General features: G+C 44.8%; 1 protein-coding gene across 1 annotated transcript in view; it reads right to left on the bottom strand.

Annotated features, from left to right (window-relative positions):
• SPOCK2 (SPARC (osteonectin), cwcv and kazal like domains proteoglycan 2) overlaps positions 1-23,415 on the bottom strand; it is a 117,992-nt gene extending 94,577 nt beyond the window's left edge. Inside the window, exon 1 of the mRNA XM_034426000.3 lies at positions 22,935-23,415. Coding sequence (XP_034281891.1) covers positions 22,935-23,117 — 183 coding nt within the window. The 5' untranslated portion in view covers positions 23,118-23,415. The remainder of the gene's footprint in view (positions 1-22,934) is intronic.
• Positions 23,416-24,447: the final 1,032 nt, after the last annotated feature.

The raw sequence follows: 24,447 nt of genomic DNA, 5'->3' as shown, positions 1-24,447 counted from the left end.
TTCTCAGACTCAACTGGCAGTTTAATTTACAAGGTCAATTGATTTACAACAGCAGAAATCCTAAAATGTTTTTCATCAATTAGCCAATGTTGGCTCATCATAAAAAAACCAAGAGATGGTGAGACATAAATGGTACTTGGCTGGGAGACTAGCAATACCGTGTTTCCCCGAAAATAAGACCCTGTCTTATTATTATTTTTTTGATTCCTGAAATAAGCGCTTGGCCTTATTGCCATGCACTCAAAAGCCCAATTGGGCTTATTATCAGGGGATATCTTATTTTGTAGGAAACAGGGTAAAAAAAACTGAGACTCTAGAAAGAGTGCAGAAAAGAGCAACCCAGATGATTAGGGGACTGGAGGCTAAAACATACGATGAACGGTTGCAGGAACTGGGCATGGCTACTCTAGTGAAGAGAAGGACCAGGGGAGACACGATAGCAGTGTTCCAATATTTGAAGGGTTGCCACAGAGAGAAAGGGGTCGAGATATTTTCCAAAGCACCTGAAGACCAGACAAGGAATAATGGATGGAAACTGATCAAGGAGAGATTCAACCTAGAAATAAGGAGAAATTTTCTGACAGTGAGAACAATCAACCAGTGGAACAGAAGTTGCCTTCAGAAGTTGTGGGAGCTTCATCGCTGGAAGCTTTCAAGAAGAGACTGGACTATCATTTGTCAGAAATGGTGTAGGCCCTACACTGTAAGGTCTGCTGTTTGGGGGTCGGGGGGTTGGACTAGATGGCCTATAAGATCCCTTCCAACTCTTGTTAATCTATTAAGATAATGACTCTGTTCATTTCCCAGATTCTCACCACCTCTGTTTCCACCGCACTACAAGAAGGCAAGACCCCGAGTTGGGATTTTTTTATTTTTTTTGAAATGCCACCTCAATGACTCTGGTGACACAGCGAACTGTGATTCATAATGCACAGAATCTTTCTCAGCAAAGAAGTGTGTTCCAAAAGACTTGCTGTATTAATCAAGTAGTGCCTTGAGGCCCTAACACGGCATCACAGTTCTATCCTGCTGCCGTCAGATCATTAAAGAGGGCAGAAATAGATACAGGAAAATACACAAAATGCTTACACCGCAAACATCTCCCCTTCAATAAAAACAGCCTCGCAGGTCACTTTGGAGCATCACAAGAGTAGACGGCACAGCCAGCCATGGGGAAAAAAAAACAAAAGGAACATAGCTGGGAAAGACACACACTAGCCTAGCGGAAGCTTTCGTTTTCTTTCAACACATCTACTTGGCAAATTTAAAAAAAGCTGTAGGGCCCTGGATGGGAAATAGAAGACAATAGAAACACAGCCCCTCCTGGGTAGAAGAGTCCATCTCAAAGAGGCTTTATAGGTTGCAATTTGAAGGAGACAAGACATTATTTTGATGGGAAGAATCTCCACTGTCATACTACCGTCACTTCAACTCTTCCACCCCTCAGCGATATGAAAAATGGGCATGTTTATGGAGAAGAGAAACTTCGCTTCAGAGGAGAACATCTTTATAAAAGCAGACAACTGGGAAAGGTTTTTAATTTAGAGCAGTGCTTCTCAACCTAAACAACTTTAAGACATGTGGACTTCAACTCCCAGAAAACCCCAGCCAGCTTTGCTTTGCTGGGGAATTCTGGGAGTTGAAGTCCATGCATCTTAAAGTTGTTCAGGTTGAGAGACAATGAGCTATGGCAGAGGTAGGGAACAATGGCCCCGTTTATGAGTTGTGGACTTCGACTCCCAGAATTCCTGAGCCAGTATGGCTGGCTCAGGAATTCTGGGAATCAAAGTCCACAATTCATAAAAGGCCCATTGTTCCCCACTCCCTGATCTAGGGCATCTAACTTGTCCCCATCAACACCAACCCACCTCCTCCCCGGATAACTGGACTTTCCGTCCAACTGGTCTTGCGGATGGAGAATTTTCCCTAACATTCATTTGGAATTTATCTTTACTGTAAATTAAATCTATTTTCCCACTGTATCCTACACCCTGGGATAATAAAAAACAACAACAACAAGGCCTTGAATTTCTCCTGTGTTTTTTGTCCTGTCTTTCAGGAACTTTAAGGATCAATATCTCCTCGTGGTTGGTGTCCACCAAAGGTTAAAAAAAAAAGATGGCGATCAAAGAAGCATGACCAATGATCCACCCTGGTCCAGAACGCTGCCGCACGAGCTGTCATAGGTGCACCTAGGTACACCCACATTACACCAATTCTCTGCGAGCTGCACTGGCTCCCTATTGGTCTCCGGTTGGTCTCCTCCGGGTTCCGTCAGCTAAACAATGCCGGCTGGAGGGCCCGCAGGGAAGGGCCTTCTCTGTGGCTGCCCCAGCTCTCTGGAACCAGTTACCTCCTGAGGTCCAGACCATCCCCACTCTACTGGCCTTCCAAAAAGCAGTGAAGACCTGGCTTTTCCGGCAGGCTTGGGGCCATTGATCTCGCTCTTGTGATCTGGCGAGATCCGGCCATGAATGGCGTGAATGAGTTTTTAATGTTTTTAATTTTTCAATGTTTTTTTAATAATTATTTTTTAAAATGTATTGTGAACCACCCTGAGTCTTCGGAGAAGGGCGGCATATAAATTTAATTAATTAAATTAAATTAAATTAAACCCTGGTGTGTGTGTGACTTTGACAAATAGCTTCATCATTCTGCTATGATTACCATCTTGCCTTTTTTACTACCATCACCTCTTACCAATCTCAATATTCCCTCAGCTTTCATTTCCTTATAATTTTTTTCTGAACCCATTCTGATAAACGGGCATCTTTTTTGAAATACAGCAGGCCAAAATTGGAGACAGAATTCAAGTTGGATTCTGACCAAAGGTTAATGAAGTGGAAATATTATTTGCCAGGATTATACAACTGTACTTCTATTGACAGAGCCTCCAATTACCAAGAAGGTTCCAAGAACCTTCGTTATTTATTATTATTGCCAAGCCAACTCTCCCTTATCCCCTAAGTGCTTTTTTTTTTCTAATTTGCATTTGTGCCTTTCCCCCCCCCCAATCCCTTTTCCTACTTCACAATTGCAGCTAGTTGCTGTAGAATTCAACTGAGCAATGAAACTAATTCAATCAGGTGGCAGCTCCCGCTAGGCAAAGTCGATTTCAGTTCTCCTGAAAAGTTTTGTAAAGTGTTATTGAATGGCAAAGTATTGCTGAGACAAGATAGGAGCTAGAAGAATTAAGACTTATTGGCTATTTCCGCTGATTCCTCTTTTCCTGATTTGGACACTCAGCAACTTAAGAGGGTTGTACTTCGAACGGCCTACAAATCAACATCTTTATCTTGGATTGCTCTTAAAAGCACTACAGTCGTAGAGGGCCAACAAAATGATTGGCAAATCTAATAAAAACATGTCTATGTTTTCTGAATTGTTTGCTTGATCAGATCAGAGAGTGGGCCTCTCTTTCCACAGGGAGGGTCATAAAAACAAGATGGCCACTGCAGATACGTGACTAAAGTCCCATCTCTTCTACGTTCATTGAGTGTGCGATGCTTGTACAAAGAGCCTGGCTGGCTTCAATTATGCAGTTGCAGTTACCATGTTGACTTTTTTTTTTTTAAATGCTTCCCTTCCCGCCTGTTCCTGGCACATTTCAGATGAGAAAAAAATAATATTTCAGTTTTATTGTGCAGATGAGAAAATTCTCAGACGCCCTCACATAATTTGCACATACTCCTCCTTGTAAAACCACAGAAGCTTCATAGGGTTCATATACACTGGACTAACATCCACTGAAACACGTACAGCAGAGATGGGTTTCAGCAGGTTCTGACCAGTTCTGGAGAACCGGTAGCGGAAATTTTGAGTAGTTCGGAGAACTGGTAGCAAAAATTCTGACTGGCCCCGCTCCCATCTATTCTCTGCCTTCCAAGTCCCAGCTGATTAGGAGGAAATGGAGATTTTGCAGTAACCTTCCCTTGGAGTGGGGTGGGAATGGAAATTTTACAGTATCCTTCCCCTGCCACGCCCACCAAGCCACACCCAAAGAACCGGTAGTAAAAAAATTTGAAACCCACCACTGACGTAAAGTTCTTGCCATCTTGATATTAAGAAAGAGGCTGAGATCCTAGAAAGTGTGCAGAGAAGAGCAACTAAATGATTAGGGGATTAGGGGAAGGGGTGGGTTCTACTTATCTTTACTAACGGTTAGCAGCGGGGCCATGCATGCTTGCTTTGCTTGCGCATGCCCGCATTCTTCTGCGCATGTGCAGAAGCGTTTTGATGACATCGGGGTCGGTAGGTGGGGCCTCCTGCTGGTTTTACTACCGGTTCTATAGAACCGGTGTGAACTGGGGGCAACCCACCACTGATTAGGGGTCTGAAGGCTAAACTGTAGGATGAACGGCTGAAGGAGCTAGGCATGTCTAGCCTATTGAAGGGAAGGATTAAGGGAGACACGGTAACTGTCTTCCAGTACTTAAGGGATTGTCACAGAGAAGAGGGGGTTGACTTGTTCTCCAAAGCATCTGAGGGCAGGGCAATAAGTAATGGGTGGATTTCATTAAAAAGAAATCCAATATAGAACTATGGAGAAGTTTTCTGACACTAAGAACAATTAATCAATGGAATAGTTTGCCTCACTGGAGATTTTCAAGAAAAAAAATTGGACAACCATTTCTCCAGGATGGTATATGGTCTTTTGGCTTGAGCAGGGGTTGGACTAGAAGATCTCCAAGGTCTCTTCCAGCCCTATGATTCCATGTTCTGATCAGAATAAGCTACAATGTCCCAGTTCACACAAAGCCCACCATGGTTTACTGACAATGATGCATTCACACAACACAATAAGCCAGGGGTAAAATCCAGCAGGTTCTGGAGAACCCGTAGCGGAAATTTTGAGCAGTTCGGAGAACCGTCACATACCACCTCTGGCTGGCCCCAGAGTGGGGTGGGAATGGAGATTTTGCAATATCCTTCCCCCAGGAGTGGGGAAGGAGTGGAGATTTTGCAGTATTCTTCCCCTGCCATGCCCACAGAACCCGTAGTAAAAAAAATTGGATTTCACCACTGCAATATGCGCAACCCAAGCAAACCACAGTTCCACAGTGAGGTAATTCTGGAACAGCATGCAAACCACAAAGATCATCCTTCACCTAGTCCCCTAGAGAAGGGACTCTAAGCATTGCTATTTTACAGCAGAACACGGAAACCAGGAAAATCTTTTAATAAAGCCACCTGCCAGCTAGCTAGAACCATCACCTGCTTTAATGATATATCCGTGCACGAAGTTGTTGTGGTGCCATTTCTACTGTGAATTGGTATGCTGTGGATACTAAATTAGGGATTTAGATTTCCTGGGTGTAAAAAGCAATGACTTCTCACAGAAGTATGGGGAGTTGTTGAACCTGGGCTAATAATTATTATAATCAAAGCAGAACTAGCATGCATCTGAGTGGTTATTCATACAAATGAAGTAAAGGTGTACTGACATCAGTTTAAGCTAAAGTGAAGTGGAAGGGAATTTCACAACTTTGCAAAATTAAAACCCTGAGAGAATATATCAGTTTGGTGGGGGTGGGTGAGAGATATATTAGAGAGATCCAATTTAAATGACTTCAGAGAAAAAAAGACTTTGCAGAAATAACTCCATTGCCATCTGCGACAGCTGTCCTGATACAAACATTAAAAATGCATCCATTATTTCTTTTTAATAAAAACAAGCTTCCATAAACCCATAGCTGCCAGTTCTGCTTTGTTTTTCTTTTTTAAACTGTGTTTATCATCAGAGTACTTTTATCAAAGAGATGCCATGGAAACGTATCATAATCCTCCATCTTTTTCACATTAGTGTATAGGCAGAAAAAACATCCTGCGTGCCTTGACTCACACCCTATTAGCACTGGCACTTTTCCAGAACAGATGGAAGGGCCAACTGGCAGATCTATTATCATTTTTTTTTTGGATGATTATTATTATTATTCTTAGGAGTGTTTATCTATCTTGTTGCTAATGGCTGCAACATTAAGGTGATGCCAGAGTGGATGGGTGCAACATTTTGGTATGCTTTGGGATTTTAGGGGAGGCAAAAAGGAGAAGCTTTAAGGAGTGGTTTTTCTTGTTAAATCCCAACACACCCAATGAAATGAAAAAAAATTGAACACATTGGCTTCACCCACTGCAGAGGTGTCCTGGGATGATGACAAAACAACATTGGAGTATAGGATGTAGACCCTGGATGGTGAATCCATGTAAATTAATCTTCCCAAAAATAAAGGGGGAAGGAGGAAATCCTTCCTGGGGGAAGGATAAACTCAAGTTCAAAAAAATTCCATCATAGTTCACCAAATGATCTTATTATGGAATTGTGGGATGGTCCCTTCTCAAGCAGAGATGATCCTATCTTGAGAAGACTTTGACCAAGGATGCTATTGTCAGGTTTCGACACCTATTTGGTTCCTTTCATGAATGGGTGGCAGCAGCTCCCAGATATTATTTTAGAATAGAATAGAATAGAATTCTTTATTGGCCAAGTGTGATTGGACACACAAGGAATTTGTCTTTGGTGCATAGGCTCTCAGTGTACATAAAAAGAAAAGATACATTCATCAAGAATCATAAGGTACAACATTTAATGGTAGTCATAAGGTACAAATAAGCAATCAAATCATACTAGGAAATAATCAATATAAATCGTAAGGATACAGGCAACAAAGTTACAGTTATTCAGTCATAAGTGGGAGGAGATGGGTGATAGGAACGATAAAAAGATTAATAGTAATAGTAATGTAGACTTAGTGAATAGTTTGACAGTGTTGAGGGAAGTATTTATTTAGCAAAGTGATGGTGTTTGGGAAAAAACTGTTCTTGTGTCTAGTTGTTCTGGTGTGCAGGGCTCTATAGCATCGTTTTGTGAGGGTGGGAGTTGAAACAGTTGATGTCCAGGATGCGAGGGGTCTGTAAATATTTTCCCAGCCCTCTTTTTGACTTGTGCAGTATACAGGTCTTGAATGGAAGGCAGGTTGGTAGCCATTGTTTTTTCTGCAGTTCTAATTATCCTCTGAAGTCTGTGTCTGTCTTGTTGGGTTGCAGAACCAAACCAGACAATTATTTTAGATTCCCCACAATTCAGAGTGAATTTTGGAACCTCACCAGCTATTCAGACTGCGTCTCACTTATCTACTGGTAACAGGACACCCTGCACCTATAGAATCCAAATTTCCTTATGGTACATGCAAAAAGGGAGGGGACACTTGGAACATCTGGACAAAAAATGTGGTGTTTTTGAGCACCTGGTCATTTGCTAAATGATTAAAAGCATGGAGATGATAAGAACTTCCATTTATCAGAATCCAGATGCAACACAAAACCTTGCCTTTTTTTTTTTAAAGTATTATTTATATTTTGAGTACAACTCAATGGAGCCTTGGTAGTACAGTGGTTTAATGCACCCTGTTATTAACACAGCTGCCTGCAATTTCTGCAGGTTCGAATCTTACCAGGCTCAAGGTTGACTCAGCCTTCCATCCTTTCTAAGGTAGGTTAAATGAGGACCCAGTTTGTGGGGGCAATAAGCTGACTTTGTATAAATATACAAAAGTATGAAGGCTATTGCTTAACGCACTGTAAGCCGCCCTGAGTCTCCGGAGAAGGGCGGCATATAAATCAAATTAAAAAAAAAAAACCCATGGAAAAAATCATGAAATATCGCAACCTGGCCATCGAAACTACACGGCTATGGATGAAACAGGTAACAGTGATCCCATTGTCATCGGGGCACTTGGTACCATGTCCAAGAATTTTATAAGGTACATCAGCAAATTGCAGCTTCCTGCAATAACACCAGTGGAACTGCAAAAAACTGCGCTACTTGGAACATCGTACATCTTAAGAAGGTACTTGGTTGATACCTAGGACGCTGGCAGCAACCCGTATCAACCATTAGCACCAGTCAATGATATTTGTGATGCATTTTTGAATGTTCAGTTGACTGAGTTTCATGTTTAATGAATAAAGTATATAATAATAATAATAATAGCTCCGTCTGCTATTTAGAGGCTGACTGCTCTTGCACCGAAAAAGGAAGAAAAAGAAGAAGAAAACCATCTGGATCACAAGAAGAAGTGATTAACTCAGTGGGTAGGGATGAGGAATGATTATCCTTGCAGAGCCAAAAGCCTGTAAACACAATAAATTTCTTCCCACAGATTAAAAACAAATAAAGTAATCATAGTCAACCCAGCTCCTGCATAATTCTGAAGCCCAGATATATCACTAGCCTCTTCCAAGTCAGTCCTCCATTCAGCCCACTGCAGTTTCTCAGCATACTGTACATCCAATTTATTTGGAAGGAGGCATCGGAGGGCAATTGTGTCTGTTAAGCATTAGCAATGAGAAATAAAACCCAAGCTATCAAATGCAGGAGGATAAAATGTCTATCTCAAATGGGGTGGGGGGAAATAAAGATTAACTGTAAGCACCAGGGTTTCTTTAGCCAAATACTTATTCGCTCCTAATTTTTTTCCCCTTTTCTTATGCAGCAATTTTTCTTTTTTTCCATTATTCACTCTGCGGCAACCTTCCCCAGCAAAACATCCTTTACAAATGGTGACTGAGAATCCTAGAACTCCATACGGCAAGGAAAAATTGATCTGGTAACTCAGCATCCAGTCTGGCAGAGAAGAGGAAAAAGAACTGAGCAGGTCTCCCTGAAATCCTTTGGAAAAATAAGAGCGTTCTTTCCTGATTTGTTTCCTCGTTGACACTAAACTCAGAAAGAGCAAAACCTGGATTAATGTTGTTGACTACAATTGTGCTCGGTTTATAACCATAACTGAGCCTGGAATTATGGTTGTAAACCATGGCTCTGGTAAGTCAAGGCATCATGTGACTGTATCTAATTTTTCAGGGGTGGGGGGCAGTGGTGAAATTCATTTTTTTTTACTATCGGTTCTTTGGGTGTGGCTTGGTGCGTGTGGTGTGGTGTGGCAGGGGAAGGATACTGCAAAATTCCCATTCCCACCCCACTCCTGGGGGAAGGATATTGCAAAGTCTCCATTCCCACCCCACTCCAGGAGAAGGATACTACAAAATCTCCATTACCTCCCCACTCCTTGGGGAAGGATATTGCAAAATATCTATTCCTACCCCACTCTGAGGCCAGCCAGAGGTGGTATTTGCTGGTTCTCTGAACTGCTCAAAATTTCCGCTACCGGTTCTCCAGAACCTGTCAGAACCTGCTAGATTTCACCCCGGGGGGTAGGGTGGGGGGGGGTTGCAGCAGTTGTTAAGGGAATGCTGCAATCGTTAACTGAATCCATTTTATGAGGTGTTTTTTTTTACCAAAAATCAGAAGTAAATGCCGGAAAGTGGCAAAAAAAAAAAAAAAAAAACCCTCAAAAATTCATGGTCGCATGACTTAATGTCAATGGAGATTCTCAGTCATCCAGGTTATGGTTCTCCCAAAGGTGCTTTTTTTAAGAGGCAACTGGGCCTTTCTGGTTTTTCTTTGAAGACGTTTCGCTTCTCGTCCAAAAAGCTTCTTCGGTTATGACTGACTTCTCCACCAACCAGTCAGAGCCGAAGAACCTTCTTGGATGAGAAGTGAAACGTCTTCAAAGAAAAACCAGAAAGTCCAGTTGCTCCTTGAAAAAAAAAAAAAAGGCATCTTTGGGTCACATGACTATAGGATGCTGCAAACAGCCCAAAAGGTGAACCGGCTGCCAAATCCCCAAAATGTGATCGTTTTTGTGTGTGCATCTGGGTGTGTGTGTGTGTTGGTGTATGGGTGTGCACATGGCCATTATAACTTTTGAAATCATTTAAAGTGGCTTTTGGGAGAGCTATCATAAGTTCAAAACGTTAAGCGACTGGTTGTTAATTGAGGATTACCTGTATTCCAAAGATAAAGGGATCTGACCCTGTAGGTTTGGTGAAATTACATCTAACATGAGAAGTGAAACAGGCACATAGCTTTGTTTCCTTTTAGGCTTCTGATTAGATAGAAGGAGAGTGGGTTGGAGGAGGAAAAAGATAAATCCAAGAAAGGAAAGCAATGCAAATTTAAGAGAGGACCAAGAAGGGTGAGGATATTTCTATGACAACAAGGACAGACTAGTTAAAGCAATATTTTTTTTATCAGAGGTACTTTATGGCTGTGAAAGCTGGATGCTAAGAGCAAGTGAAAGAAGAGAGACCCCTTCCATTTGTGGATTTGGAGACGGTTACTATGGGTACCAGGAACCACAAAAAAAGAACCAAGTATTTTGTTCATCGATTTATTTGTATTCCTCCTTTATTATTTTTTACAAATAATGCAAGGCAAAGAACATACCCAAGACACCTTCCTCCTTCTATTTTCCCCCACAACAACAACAACCCTGTGAGGTGGGTTGGGCTGGGAGAGAGTGACTGGGCCAAGATCACCAAGCTGGCTTTCATGGCTAAGGTAGGACTTGAACTCACAGTCTTCTCACTTTCTAGTCCAGTGTCTTAACCACCAAACCAAAAGGCTGACTGCTCCCTTCAAGCCACGATCAGCAAGAAGTAATATGCATATGTTGGGTATGAGATGGGAATGTATGATGTAGTGGGGAATGCCTGCACTCAGAAAGGGGTGGGATGTAAAAGGAGAAGACAATGGCCTGGTGGATGGACAGGACTGGAAAGTTCTTGGAAGAGAACATTGAATTGAGATGGCAGGCTTTTGTCCATTGGGTATGACTTGACCCAATGGCACCCAACTAGCTTTGGCAGTCATTTTTAACCAGTGGTGGGATTCAAGTAATTTTACAACCAGTTCTCTGCCCTAATGATTTCTTCCAACAGTTTGCCAAACTGCTCAGAAAGTTAACAACCGGTTCTCCCGAAGTGGTGCGAACTGGCTGAATCCCACCATTGTTTTTAACACTGAAAATCGCAAATTAACTAAGCAGGGTGCATTGCTCTGCTTAATCAGAGCACCAAGAATGTTATATCTAGGACCAGGAAAGGAACATGGAGAGAGGAAATAGAAACCTCACAAATGCCCATTACTGATTGTATCAGGAACATAGGTAGTGTTGATATAGGAGAGTTTTGCATTGCTGACTCCACTTAACCTCAAGTCAACTCTGTTCAACGGGCCTCAAATTGATCTTAAACATAGACAGACCATTTGAATGCAACTGGAGCAATGAAGACCAGTACACAAGTGAAACTCCTTTCGGCGTTGCCTGAACCTGATGGGTGACCACTCAGGGGTTGTTCAAACAAGCCTGTTAATATTGATGCATTTGAATGAGATATCCAGTGAAATCATGAAACCCACAGGCTGATCTAAAAATAACTGCAGAAGTTATTATCTTCCCTTGTTCTGCCTTTGGACTTCCTCAAAGCCTGAGAAATGGGACACTTTTCCTTAATTAGCATTACAGAGCCACACTTTGTCCTTGCAACCAAAATAAGTTACATACAGAGTGCGAAAGAATAACTGTTAACCTGCCTTGAGTTTGCATGAGTCATTCATTCTGAGTGTGCCTCTTAAGAGAAGATCCCAGATTCAATTACCTATGCAGGGGTGGGCAAATGTGGCTCTTTTACAACCTGTGGACTTCAACTCCCAGAATTCCTGAGACAGCTGTCTCAGGAATTCTGGGAGTTGAAGTCCACAGGTTGTAAAAGAGCCACATTTGCCCACCCTTGACCTACTGGAAGGCGTGCACTGCTGATGCCAGTCAGTATGGAAACACCAGAGGTTTTTGATGGATGAATGATCTGGCTCAATATAAGGCAGCTTTCTATATTCCAAGGCAGTTACTCATGCTGTAGGCCAGGGGTGTCAAACTCGATTTCATTGAGGGTCGCATCAGGGTTGTGTTTGACCTCAGGGAGGCTGGGGGGACAGGGGGCATGGCCAGCTCAACATCACTCGTGTGCGGGGGTACTTGTAGTGGCCCAAGTGCTCTGTCAGCAAAAATGGGCTCCCGAAAGTGGTGAAATCCTCCCCGGTTTGCCATCGGTTCACTGCCCGCGCATGTGTGGTGCGTGCCAAATGCACGCTGTGCGCACATGCACAGTGCACCAAACACACGCTACGCACAGAAAAAGGAGGCTTGGGAAGGTAAATAGAACAGCAAGGGGGGGGAGCAGTTCTGCTGCACAATTTAGATTCACTAGAAAGCAGGATTTTAAATCGCGTGGCAGAGCTGATTGTCGGAAATACCAGTTCGGACCAACCGGTTGCTTTTTTTTTACTACCGGTTTGCTGAACTGGTAGCTTTTATCACTACCAGTTTGCCCGAACCGGTAGGATTTCATCACTGGCTCCCAAGCTCCGCTTTCGGCTGCGACAGCATTCTGCAACCCTCTGCCAACAAAAATGGAGATCAGGACAGCCCTCCCGAGCTCCATTTTTGCTGGCAGAGGCACTGTGGCTGGTCCTTTGCTGTTTCCAGGGCAGCCCTGCGGGCTGAAACAGTATCCTAGGGGGCTTTGTTTGTTTTGAATGTTCTTCTCGGAAGTCAGAAGAACAGCTTGAACTTCAAAAGGTTGAAAGCATTAGAAGATGCTTTTTGTAACATCAGGACATTCAAAGGCTGGGACGATTCAAAAGAGGCTATCATCAGAAGTGATCTGTTTTCCTTTTAACCAAATGAAAAGGTCTTGACCACGGCTGCTCCCCACACTTCCATCTGTCAAGTTGAATACGTCAGGATGTTGAGTTTATCCAAAGGACGTTAAGCAAGATAATTATGGCTGTTAACCACACAAAAGGCTATATTCTAGCTAGAGACGTGTGCGGTAAATTTTCCTGGAGAAAATTGTCCACTTCAGGCAAATTTTGTCAGTTTCAAAATTGCACGATGTCTGACTTGCGGGTGACCTTTAATAAAAATAGAGAAGAGGGATTTCATGGTTCTCTCTATTGGTTCCAATGCAGTGGTGAAATCCAAATTTTTTTAATGCATGTCCTGTGGGCGTGGCTTGGTGGGCGTGGCAGGGGAAGGATATTGCAAAATCTCCATTCCCATCCCACTCTGGGGCCAGCCGGAGGTGGTATTTGCCGGTTCTCCAAACTACTCAAAATTTCCACTACCGGTTCTCCAGAACCTGTTGGATTTCACCCGTTCCAATGACTTGAAGATAGGAGAAAGGGAAAGCTACTAAAGAAGCTGCAAAGACAGAAGAGAGATTAGCATCTCCAGTTCTGCCTTATAACTCCCATGTGGCCAGAGTGAACATTGCTATATGGGCGAATTTCTATTTTTACTGTAAAGTAGATAGGAAAGAGCTGGTTTTAGATACACGCTGTACATGTGCCTTCTCTTGATCCTGATTTCTCAATGGTCATCTCTAGCCATATACTTGGTTTTTCTGTCCTGAATCACAATACTTAATCTAAAGAAAGGGTCAGCAGCATCATAAAATAGGAATGTGCAAAAGAGTTTCAGCAAAAGGAACTGGTTTTGCCAATGGGCCTGGGGAAGCCAGAGTGGGATGGAGCCAGTGGTGGGTTGCTACCGGTTCGCCCCGAATTAGGAGAACCAGTAGCGGCAGCGGTGGGAGGCTCCGCCCACCTGCCTGTCTCTGCGCACGCGCAGAAGCTTCTGCACATGTGAGAAATGTTGCAAGCGGGCAAGTACTCACGAGTGAACCCGTAGTGACGTGATTTGAAACCCACTACTGGATGGAGCCCATCAAGTGCCTTGTTTGATTGATGGTGGTCTCCAGGGAGGTGGAGTGTTATTGTTTTTTATTGTTTGTATATTGGCTGTTTATTTTTGTAAGCTGCTCAGAATCACTGAGAGTGAGTGGACAGTCATACAAATCTTCTTAGATGATAGATGATAGATAGATGGATGGACAGATGATAGATAGGTAGATAGATAGATGGATAGATAGATAGATGATAGATGATAGATGGATAGATAGATAGATAGATAGATAGACAGACAGACAGACAGACAGACAGACAGACAGACAGACAGACAGACAAAAAGAGCATTCTTTCACTGGACCATACCAACCTTCTTCAGATCATTCTGTTCTGGAGGAAATGATTTATTAGCTTGCCAGACATAAAACCTCAGAGACTGGATACATTTCTGAAATGGTTTGGCCAGGAGTGGGCTGCTGGGGGTTTGCATGGGTTTGGGAGAACCTCTAGCTAAGATTCTGTCCAGTTCAGAGAACCCCCAAACCCTGGCTGGCCCCTCCCACCCCACCCCACTCCTCCCAGGAGTCTCCATCAGTGATGGGTTCCTCCCGGTTCCGCCGAGCCGGTAGCGGTGACGATATGACATCACGAAACCGGTTCTGGCCCCTCCCCACTCCCCGCCTCCCCTGCATTATTCGTACCTTTTATTTGGCCCCATCCCCAATCTGTTGCTGCCTCCTGAGTCCCAGCTGATGGGCTATAAGGAAAAACTGTTTAAACTCTTGCCATGGGGCTTCAAAGGGCTGCCCTACAGTTGATCAGTGGTAAAAGGCAGTTTGGTGGTAGACCGGTGCCTGCAAAAATAAATGGGTAGACCAGTACAGCTCTGCAAGCAGTTAAAAGCCTGGTAGACCAGTACCTCTGCTAAATCCTAAAGAATTGTCACATGACCATCAAGCCACACCCACAAAAGAAGCCACGCCCACATAACCGGTAGTAAAAAAATTTAGAACCCACCCCTGGTCTCCATGTGGCCCGTTTTGGACGCAGGTAAGTGCAGGGCGCATGCGGAGGGCGCTTGCGGAGGTTCGGGGAGGGTGAAAAATGGGCTTACCGGAAGTTCGGGAACTTCAGAGGGCCTCCAAAGCCTGGGGAGTCCGTTTTCGCCCTCCTGGAGGCTCAAGGAAAGCCTCCAGAGCCTGGGGAGGGCAAAAGTGCCCCCCCCACTGTGGTGCAGGAGACCAACTAGGCCACGCCCACCATGGCCATGCCTACCCAGCAACCGGGCAAAGAACCCCTTGCTAAAAATTTTGAAGCCCACCCCTAGTTTGGCGCAGAACAGACCTGCTTTATCCAGGATGTCTCTGGACCACCATGAAAGAAGTCTGGTTCAGAAGTTGTACTTCTGGAAAACTGCTGAGCCATCCTTAAAACATCATGGTCTGGTGCACCATAGAATATTCTGAAACTCTCTGGAACATTTTGTTCCAGGATTGGTGGATTGTCCACATCCCGGGGAAGAAGCCACTGATATTATAGTGAACATATAACACTGAAGTATTACAAGGAAGAGTAAAACGACATTGCTATGAAGATGAAACCACATTTAACATGGTTTAACAAACTGGCTGGGGAATTCTGGGAGTTGAAGTCCACCAGGCTTAAAGTTGCCAAGGTTGGAGACCCCTGCTCTGGAGGGTCTCTCAAATTATTTCTGCTTCTTACCTTCACCTTCCGTTTATGCCCAGCAGCCACCATTTTCCTCCTCATTTCTGCTTATTTCTGAGAATTGTTCATAGCTCGAGGGGGCTTTACATGTAAGTGTGGGACAAATAATTGTGTGTGACACTTTCACCAGTAACTATTCACCACAAAATTTCCTGCAGCTACCGTAGTTTCCATTGATGCCAGCAGGTACCATGGCTGTAATCCAGCACAAAGACACATTTGGAAGTCTACTTTCTCAAAGATAAACACATAACCGTGATGGTAAAACAGCCTTTTCCTTCTGCGTTCCTTTGATGAAAGGAAAACACGTTGACAAAGCACCACAGAATTACAGCATGTCTTAACAATGAAAAAAAAAGTCCATGACAAAGCAGCAGTAACATCACTCACACAGAAAGGGACATATCTGTGTTACGTTTATCCATGAACAGGTGAGTGTTCTCAGATATACTGGAAAATTACGCAGATTAATGGATTCAGTAGCCATATCAACCAGAGCTGATTCTGAAGGATTCTTCCAATACTTTGTTGGTAAATATATCTTTTTTCCCCACTTCAATTCAATTGTGGAAATTGCCTGGACAAGTCCCCGCAGTTTTCTTGGCAAGGTTTTTCGGAACGGTTTGCCATTGTCTCCTTCCTAGGGCTGAGAGAGAGTGACTGGCTCAAGGTCACCCAGCTGGTTTTGTGCCTAAAGAGGGACTAGAACTCACAGTGTCTCCTGGTTTCTCCCCTAATGCCTTAACCGCTGCACTTACAGAAACCCTCACATCCTGGACATAAACTGTTTCAACTCCTACCCTCAAAACAACGCTATAGAGCACTGCACACCAGAACAACTAGACACAAGAACAGTTTTTAATGACTATCATTAAGTGTTGTACTTTACAATTCTTGACAAATGTATCTTGTCTTTTTATTTACACTGAGAGCATATGCACCAAAGACAAATTCCTTCTGTGTACAATCACACTTGGCCAATAAAGAATTCTATTCTATTCTATTCTATTCTATTCTATTCTATTCTATTCTATTCTATTCTATTCTATTCTATTCTATTCTATTCTATTCTATTCTATTCTATTGCAGTACCTGGTTTTAAATGTCTTTCCAAAAAATGTATGATTAGTACTAACTTTGATTTCATAGGGGCACCAAATCATAATGTTTGATTTTCTGCCCAAAGATAATAAATTTAAAATACTGTTTTTTAAAAGGAGGGTTTTTATTATTGTGTGTATCATTTCATTATAGCTTTGATATTCCTTCCCTTGCAATTTTATATTTTTATCATATTCATGCTTATCATAATGCTAGACAAAACTGCTTGATGGTTCTTTATGTATTTAAAAAAAACCCAAATAATTAAAATTATTAGATGGTTGATTTCAAGCACATTGGATTCAGTTAAAGCCATATTTTAAAAGTGGGAGGGTGGGGAATGCATTATACCCAAGGTGCAGATGATTGATTCCCATCTTGGAAACTGGCAGAAAATATAAAATGATACAAAATGAATTTAAAAAAAGCTACAGAATAGAGGGATAGCCATATGAGAGCATTATAAATACAATAGAGAACCAGTTTTGGTGCAGTGGTTAAGGCACGAACCTTGAAACTGATAGTCCTTCAAGGAAGATCAGACTAGAAAACCAAAGTTATAAATGTGAATATTACTTTTATTATAAGTAATCAAATCTTGCACATCTGAATAATTCCCCCCTCCCCTCCCTTTTGCTCATGAGAACTAGGGAGTATCTTGTCTGAGCCACTTTCTCAAATTATATTTCTGCCTTGGACTCAGATTTTCTTTTATCTGATGGTTGTTTTGACTGCAGCTCTTCCTTCTGTTTATCAAGGTCCCTTCGGCCCATCACAGAAACTGGGAGACCATAAGGTTTAGTTCAGTGGTGGGTTGCTCCCGGTTCAGTCCGGTTCTATAGAACCGGTAGTAAAACCAGTGGGAGGCTCCACCCACCCACCATGATGTCATCATGGGTGATCTGCGCATGTGCAGCGAAGCGAGCACATGAGCACGGTCCCGTTGCGAACCAGTAGTAAAGGTAAGTAGAACCCACCCCTGGTTTAGTCCCACCTTAGACACAAAACTAACTGGTTGACTTTGAGCTAGTCCTTCTCTCTCTACTCTACAAGGGTAGAGAACTCTACAAAAAGCTGCTAAGAAAACTGCAGGAAAACTGCTCAGGTGCTTCCCAAGGGTCAAGACTGACGTGAGGGCATGAAAAGAAAACGAAAAATCCTCTTAAGAAAGAACTAAAAGAGATTTCCCTTATTCTTTTTATATTTCTTAATTTATGATCTCTTGTAGAGCAACCGTGCATAAAGTACCGACATTGCACGAACCTCCTAATACTTCCAACTATAATCTTGCAATCTTATAATCTTATTAAGCAAGACATTTGTTTGGTGAGTTTTGCCCAGGGGTGAAATCCAGCAGGTTCTGACAGGTTCTGGAGAACCGGTAGCGGAAATTTTGAGTAGTTTGGAAAACCAGCAAATGCCACCTCTGGCTGGCCCCAGAGTAGGGTGGGAATGGAGATTTTGCAGTATCCTTCCCCTGCCACACCCACCAAGCCATACGCACCAAGCCATACCCCGGCCACCAAGCCACGCCCACAGAACCGGTAGTAAAAAAATATGGATTTCACCACTGGTTTTGCCCCTATTTTATGACCTTCCTTATCACAGTTGTTAAGTTAATCACTGCAGCTGCTAAATTAGTCACAAGATTGTTAAGTGAATCTGGCTTTCCCATTGACTTTGCTTATCAGAAAGTCCCAAAAGGGGATACTAATATGACCCTGGGACATTGCAACAGTCATAAATATGAATCAGTTGCCAAGCATCTGGAGATGCAGCCATGGTTGTTAAGTGTGAAAAATGGTCATTACTTTTTTCCCAGTGCCGTTATAACTTCAAACGGTCACTAAACAAAGTGCTGTAAATCAAGGACTACCTGTGGTGGGATCCTATCTCTGTCTTTCAGAATCTACACTGCAGCTGGGAAAACTTGTGAATGGCTCTAAAACAGAGGTGGGATTCACTTACCTTCCCTACCGGTTCGCAAATGTGAGCGCGCGCGTACACGCATATGAGCAGCGCTCACGCATTATGTCCGGGTGAGTGGGCGGAGCCTCCCACAGTCGCCACTACAAGTTCGCCCGAACCAGACAGAACTGGCTGAATCCCACCACTGCGATTCCAAATGCCTTCTCCCTATTTCAACATCCCTCTGCAGCGGCAAGGTAGGCTGAGGCTGTCGAGACCTGCAAACGACCCCACCATGTCGATCCTAAGCAAAGAAGGGTTTTGCAAAGTGGGCAAGCATGCCAAGCCATCCTAAGAGTTGCTCAAATCATTTTCACGTTGTTTGCTTTTCATGGTCTTTTTTTTTTTTTTTTTTTTTTTGAGGCAGGGTAATGTTCGTGATCTTAACTGAATGGGATCCAATCTGCTTAATGTCTCCTCTCCCCTCCTTTAATGGAAAGCATTTGCTAATAAATCAGGGAAGGAAGGGCAGTGAGTGAAAAAATGAAGTCGCTCTCCAGATACAGTCAAAGGGGCAAAAGCTAGCTTTTCCGAGTTTTATTGCTTAATCAAATGGCCTTTTTTCCTATGGATGAAGCTGCCATTAAGTGAAACCACAGCTGCTTCCAGGCATTTCTTCCCATTAGCTGAGCAGACAGTCTCATCTCTGGGATGAGCTTTCACACAGACCAGACCAGATGTCAGGATGACGCTGGAAAATATCTGCTCAAACGCCCAGCCTTTCTAATACTCAGAGGAAGGGATTGAAACGAAGGAGCTGATAGGATCTCCCGATTCTGAATGCCTAGTTGCTAAATTCAATGGGGGGACTGCCAACTGGCAACTCTAGGTTTGCATGAGTGCAAAAATGTATGGGGTTTAAAAAAAAAATGGAGGTGAAGAAACCAGTGGTGAAATCCAATTGTTTTTACTACCGGTTCTGTGGGCGTGGCTTGGTGGGCATGGTGTGGCTTGGTGGGTGTGGCAGGGGAAAGATACTGCAAAATCCCCATTCCCTCCCCACTCCTGGGGGAAGGATACTGCAAAATCCCCATTCCCTCCCCACTCTGGGGCCAGCCAGAGATGGTATTTGATGGTTCTCCGAACTACTCAAATTTTCTGCTACGGGTTCTCCAGAACCTGTCAGAACCTGCTGGATCTCACCCCTGGAAGAAACCCAACACATGCCAACCTGGACTACCGGCAGCTAAGGATGGTCAGAGACTTCTGTCTTGGATGAAGTGGAAAAGAAAATAAGATGGATAACAGAGGAGAATATTCTCGAAGGAAGCACACTTGGCTAGCTGGCTGAAGTGGCTGCACTCAATGTTTTGCTGCAATGTTTCACTGCTTCTCTCCCTTATGGATTAAACTTTCCACTATGCTCACAAAGATACAACTGGATCTTGATTTGTGGTTGGGAGAGATCCAATGTTTAACGGTAATGTGATTCAAAATCAAGAGTGGGGCTGGCAAAATCTTTTGAGGGAAAAGCATTTCTGTCCTAAGTGGTCTTCAGTTACTGCCCGCAGGAATTGCTAGTATGTTTTTGTCTATTAGTGCAGATGTTAAACCATCTGCTGCAGAAGTCCGGGATCATGAATAAAATTGCAAACTTTATTAATTTTTTCCCCCTCCAGGAGCTGAAAACAGCTTAGATGGAGATCTCCCTTCGTTTTTTCATGGCCTCTCTATGTCTTTAGCGTTTGGCACTCAAGAAATTACATAGGTGAAATTTTACCTGGTGTGAAGAAAAGCGGTTGAGGTTTCATTTGCTAAATTTAAGAGCAGAAGAAGATCAGGTTTGGCTTAAGACAAGTTTAAAAAAGAGCCGTCTCAAAAAAAAAACCTCATGCATTTCATGGTTTTATCGGCCAGGAAAGCGTAACTGGAATTAAACCGTAAAGCAGGGGAAACAGCATCTTCTTTCAACTCGCTTTTTTCTCGATAGCTCTGCCTTTCATTTCATTCTAGATCCTACAGAATACATCTTTAGAGACTGGGAGGAGATGCGACTTAGTAATACGACTGCATGAGTCTGAGCCAAATCGCCCTTTGGTGTTCCATTGTCCACACAGCAAAATAAACAAAGAACTTAAAAGAAAAACATCCCTTTATGCTAAAGAGAGATTATTCTGTGAGAACGCGGACAGAAGCAATCAAGAGAGATCCAGCTTTCCTATCCTAGGAGGAGCAAATCTAGGAAGAAACCTTGTCAAATCCTGGGTAGTTTTTCAGCCACGGGGATCCCTAAAATCAAGCCGGGGCAAGTTTATTTGGTTCCTAAATGTAGCAACCCTCACTTTACTTCGACCCCTGAGCTCCAGCGTTCCTCAGCACCAACAGTTGCAGCGGGGCTGTCTAATTCGTTGCAGGGCATCAGCTGAGCCAGGTGCGGTAGGAAAAGGGCCGCCAGTTTGCCTCGGAAAGAAGCAAAATTATGCAAAAAGGGCAGCTCCGGGGTTGCGTACAGAATCTCTTCCAAGTTGCAACCAAGGGGAGCCAAATCATTTTAGGAAGAGGGGGATGGCATTTCAAACTTCTCCTTTGCCTTCCAGGCAGGTGAATTTCTGAGGGAGGGAAAGAGAAAGAAGCACCTCTTCACATCACTGCTTGCTTAGGTATCTTTATCAGCATCCTGCTTCTCTCCCTTCCCCTCCCTTATCCCACCCACACAGTCTGGGACCCGTCTTATGGTCTCAACTGAAGGAGTCTCACCCTGCAGCTTTCCCACCTTCTTCAAGGTCTCCGGTGCTGGGAAACCATCCTCCTCCTTCTCTCCCCCCCCCATTTCAGAGCCATTTCCTTCAGAGATCAGATTTTGCAGTAGAAGAGAGTTGAGGCTGAATTCCCAGGAAAGATGGGCACCTGGAAACCAGCAGGCATTTATTGAATAGATGGAGTGGTTTTTTTTTCTTTTTCTTTTTTTGTTTGCCTTAGATGGCTTCTTTGCCCCCAGTCTGGCGATTGATAGTGAGGAGCTGTTTCTCCCACCTCCTGCCCCATCTCGCCCCTCTCAGCAGTCACTAGAGGGAAATTAATAATAATAAAAAAAAGAGGCGAGTTCTTCACCACTGCAGCAATGGGAGCCCCGCCTGGCCCAAGGCATCACCACGTGAAGCCTATTCTCCGCGTCCGTCCCCCCCACTAGCCCCCCTTCCCCCGTTCCTCCCAGGGGTGGGCAGCCCCCCCTTAATCTGGCACCCTCCCCCCCCAAAAAAAGCCTCAGGTAGTCCGCATCCCCGTCAGTAGGACTCTGGTGGCCAGGCGGGCACAGGATTGGCGAAGCATGCCATGCCCAGAGGGTTTAAAAACGCCTGGGGTTGGGGGTTGTTTTTGGAGGTGAAAGAGGGGAGAGAGAGATGGAGGAGATGTCCGAGAGGCAATGGGGAAGGAAGGTATCGGTGGCGACTGCCCTCCCCTGCCCCCCATTTGCGCCCGGTCGCCCATCCACCCCTTGGCAGGGCGGGGTCCCTCTGGCGAAAGCCAGCTTTGCCAATTCTACAGCCGGGCGAGTTGTCTCGCAAAGACACGCCGCCAAGGCCCCCCACCCCACCCCGGCGGCTGCTGCACCCAAAGTCCCGTTTTCCTCCCGATCGCTCTTCTGATAAGCCGGTGGTTCTCAACCTGTGGGTCGGGACCCCTTTGGGAGGGGTGTCCAACGACCCTTTCACAGGGGTCGCCTAAGACCATCGGAAAAACACATATTTTCAATGGTTTTAGGAATAATTTTATGGTTGGGGGGGGTCACCACAACATGAGGAACTGTATTAAAGGGTCGCGGTATTAGGAAGGTTGAGACCCACTGCGATAAGCGATGCTAAGCAAGAGCCCGATGATGATGATGATGATGATGATGATGATGATATGTTAACGCTTTGGACGCCTAGAAAACGCACTCTTCAACCTCCCAACAGAAGATGTTATAAAACAATTTTTTTAAAAAACGTTTAACAGGAGAGCCAGAGAGCCCTTAGGATTTATAGACCGCTTCCCAGCGCTTTTTTTTTTCAGCCCCTGTCGAAGCGGTTTACAGAATCAGCCTGTTGCCCCCTTTCATCCCCCCCCCCAAAAAATCCCGGGTCCTCATTTTGACCCACCTGGGAAGGATGCGAGGCTGAATAAGAAAGAACGAATTCATCAGAAAGAAGGCTTTTCTCCACACACCCCACCCCACTCCCAGCTCCCTTTCTTCCCCCCCCCCTCCCAAAGGGGGACAAACCGGGTACCGGTTCCGAAACAACCCCCCCTCCCCCCAAATCCTTTCCCCAGCCGCAGCGCCGCTCGGAGCCCGGCCCCGGAGTGTTGCAGCCGCCAAACGGTCCGTCCGCTCCTTCCGCCCAACAGCGGCTCCTCCAAAGGAGGCAAATTGTAGCAAGTTGCGAAGCGAAGAGCAGCCGGCGGCTTCCCTCACGGAGCTTCCCGCCCGCCCTTCGCACCGGCTTCTGCGGGGCCAAAAAAAAAAAAAAAAAAGGCATCGCCGCCCTCAGGGAAAAAAAAAAAAAAAGCGGGGGGTGGGGAAAGTGGGGCGGTGGGGGGGAGAAGCAGATTCGGCTCTGGGGAAACTCACGTCTCGGAAGCGGTTCCAGTGTTTGATCTTGCCGCTGTACTGGGCGATGGAAGACAGCCATTGCTCGTCCTCCATAAAATTGCCCGGGCTGTCGCCTTCTTTAGCCGCCTTGCCGTCTCCTTCCGCCCACGCCACGGCCAGCAGAAGCGGCACCACCGCCAGACAGCAGCCCGGGGCTCTCATCTCGGGGGAACGGGCTGGCCTGCTTTTTTTTTTTTTTTTTTTTCCCTCCTCTTCCTCCTGGGATGGCCGCAAAGCAAAAGCGCCTTTGGCTCCTCCGGCCGGACCCTCCTGGCTCAAAGCTCGCCTCCTCCTCCTCCTCCTCCTCTCTCTCCCCCGGACTCCGGCAGGCGAGGGTGGAAGGTTGGGAGAAGCCCCGCTTTGCCAAAGGCGACCTTGCTTTGCAGATGCGCTGCTCGGGAAAGCCAGCTCCGGCAGCACCGGGGGAGGGATGGACGGAGTCTGCGCCAAAAGAGGCTGGCTTAAGTCACAGGAGCGGCAGCATCACGGTTGACATCATGGTACCTGGTTCAAAAAAAAAAAAAAGGAAAAGGAGCCCATCCCGGCGGCGGAGAAGAGGGAGTCGGGAAAGGGGGACCGATCTGATCCGCAGATAGCATCGGTCCTAAGTTCCCTTCCCACACAGATGCTACAGCATCCTTCTTCTTCTTCTTCTTCTTCTTCTTCTTCTTCTTCTTCTTCTTCTTCTTCTTCTTCTTCTTCTTCTTCTTCTTCTTCTTCTTCTTCTTCTTCTTCTTCTTCTTCTTCTTCTTCTTCTTCTTCTTCTTCTTCTTCTTCTTCTTCTTCTTCTTCTTCTTCTTCCTTCTCCTCCTCCTCCTCCTCTTCTTCTTCTTCTTCTTCCTCTTTCCCCACCTCTCCCTCCTCTTCTTCTTCTCCTTCCTCCTCCTCCTCCTCCTCCTCCTCTTCTTCTTCTTCTTCCTCTTCCTCCCCCTCCTCCTCGTCTTCTCCTTCCTCCCCCTCCTCCTCCTCCTCCTCCTCCTCCTCTTCTTCTTCTTCTTCCCCCTCCTCCCCCTCCTCCTCTTCTTCTCCTTCCTCCTCCTTCTCCTCCTCCTCCTCCTCCTCTTCTTCTTCTTCTTCTTCTTCTTCTTCTTCTTCTTCTTCTTCTTCTTCCTCTTCCTCTTCCTCTTCCTCTTCCTCCCCCTCCTCCTCTTCTTCTCCTTCCTCCCCCTCCCCCTCCTCTTCCTCTTTCTCCCCCTCCTCCTCCTCCTCTTATTTATTTATTTATTAGTTCAATTTATATGCCGCCCTTCTCCAGAGACTCAGGGCGGCTTACAATGCTTTAAGCAATAGCCTTCATACTTTTGTATATACCTGCTTAGTAGGGCTTTTGGGGGCCCCCTAAGCGGTGTTCTATTTTTATACAAAGTCAGCTTATTGCCCCCACAAACCGGGTCCTCATTTTTCTTCTCCTTCCTCCCCCCTCCTCCTCTTCTCCTTCTCTTCCTCCTCCTCCTTCTCGTTCTTCTTCCTCTTCTCCTCCTTCCTCTCCTCC

Source organism: Pantherophis guttatus, chromosome 6 (genome assembly GCF_059756535.1).
Source record: "Pantherophis guttatus breed Tessera chromosome 6, ASM5975653v1, whole genome shotgun sequence".
NCBI classification, from domain to species: Eukaryota; Metazoa; Chordata; class Lepidosauria; order Squamata; family Colubridae; genus Pantherophis; species Pantherophis guttatus.
Note: the sequence above shows the minus strand (reverse complement) of the source record. Positions and strands in the feature narration are given on the sequence as shown.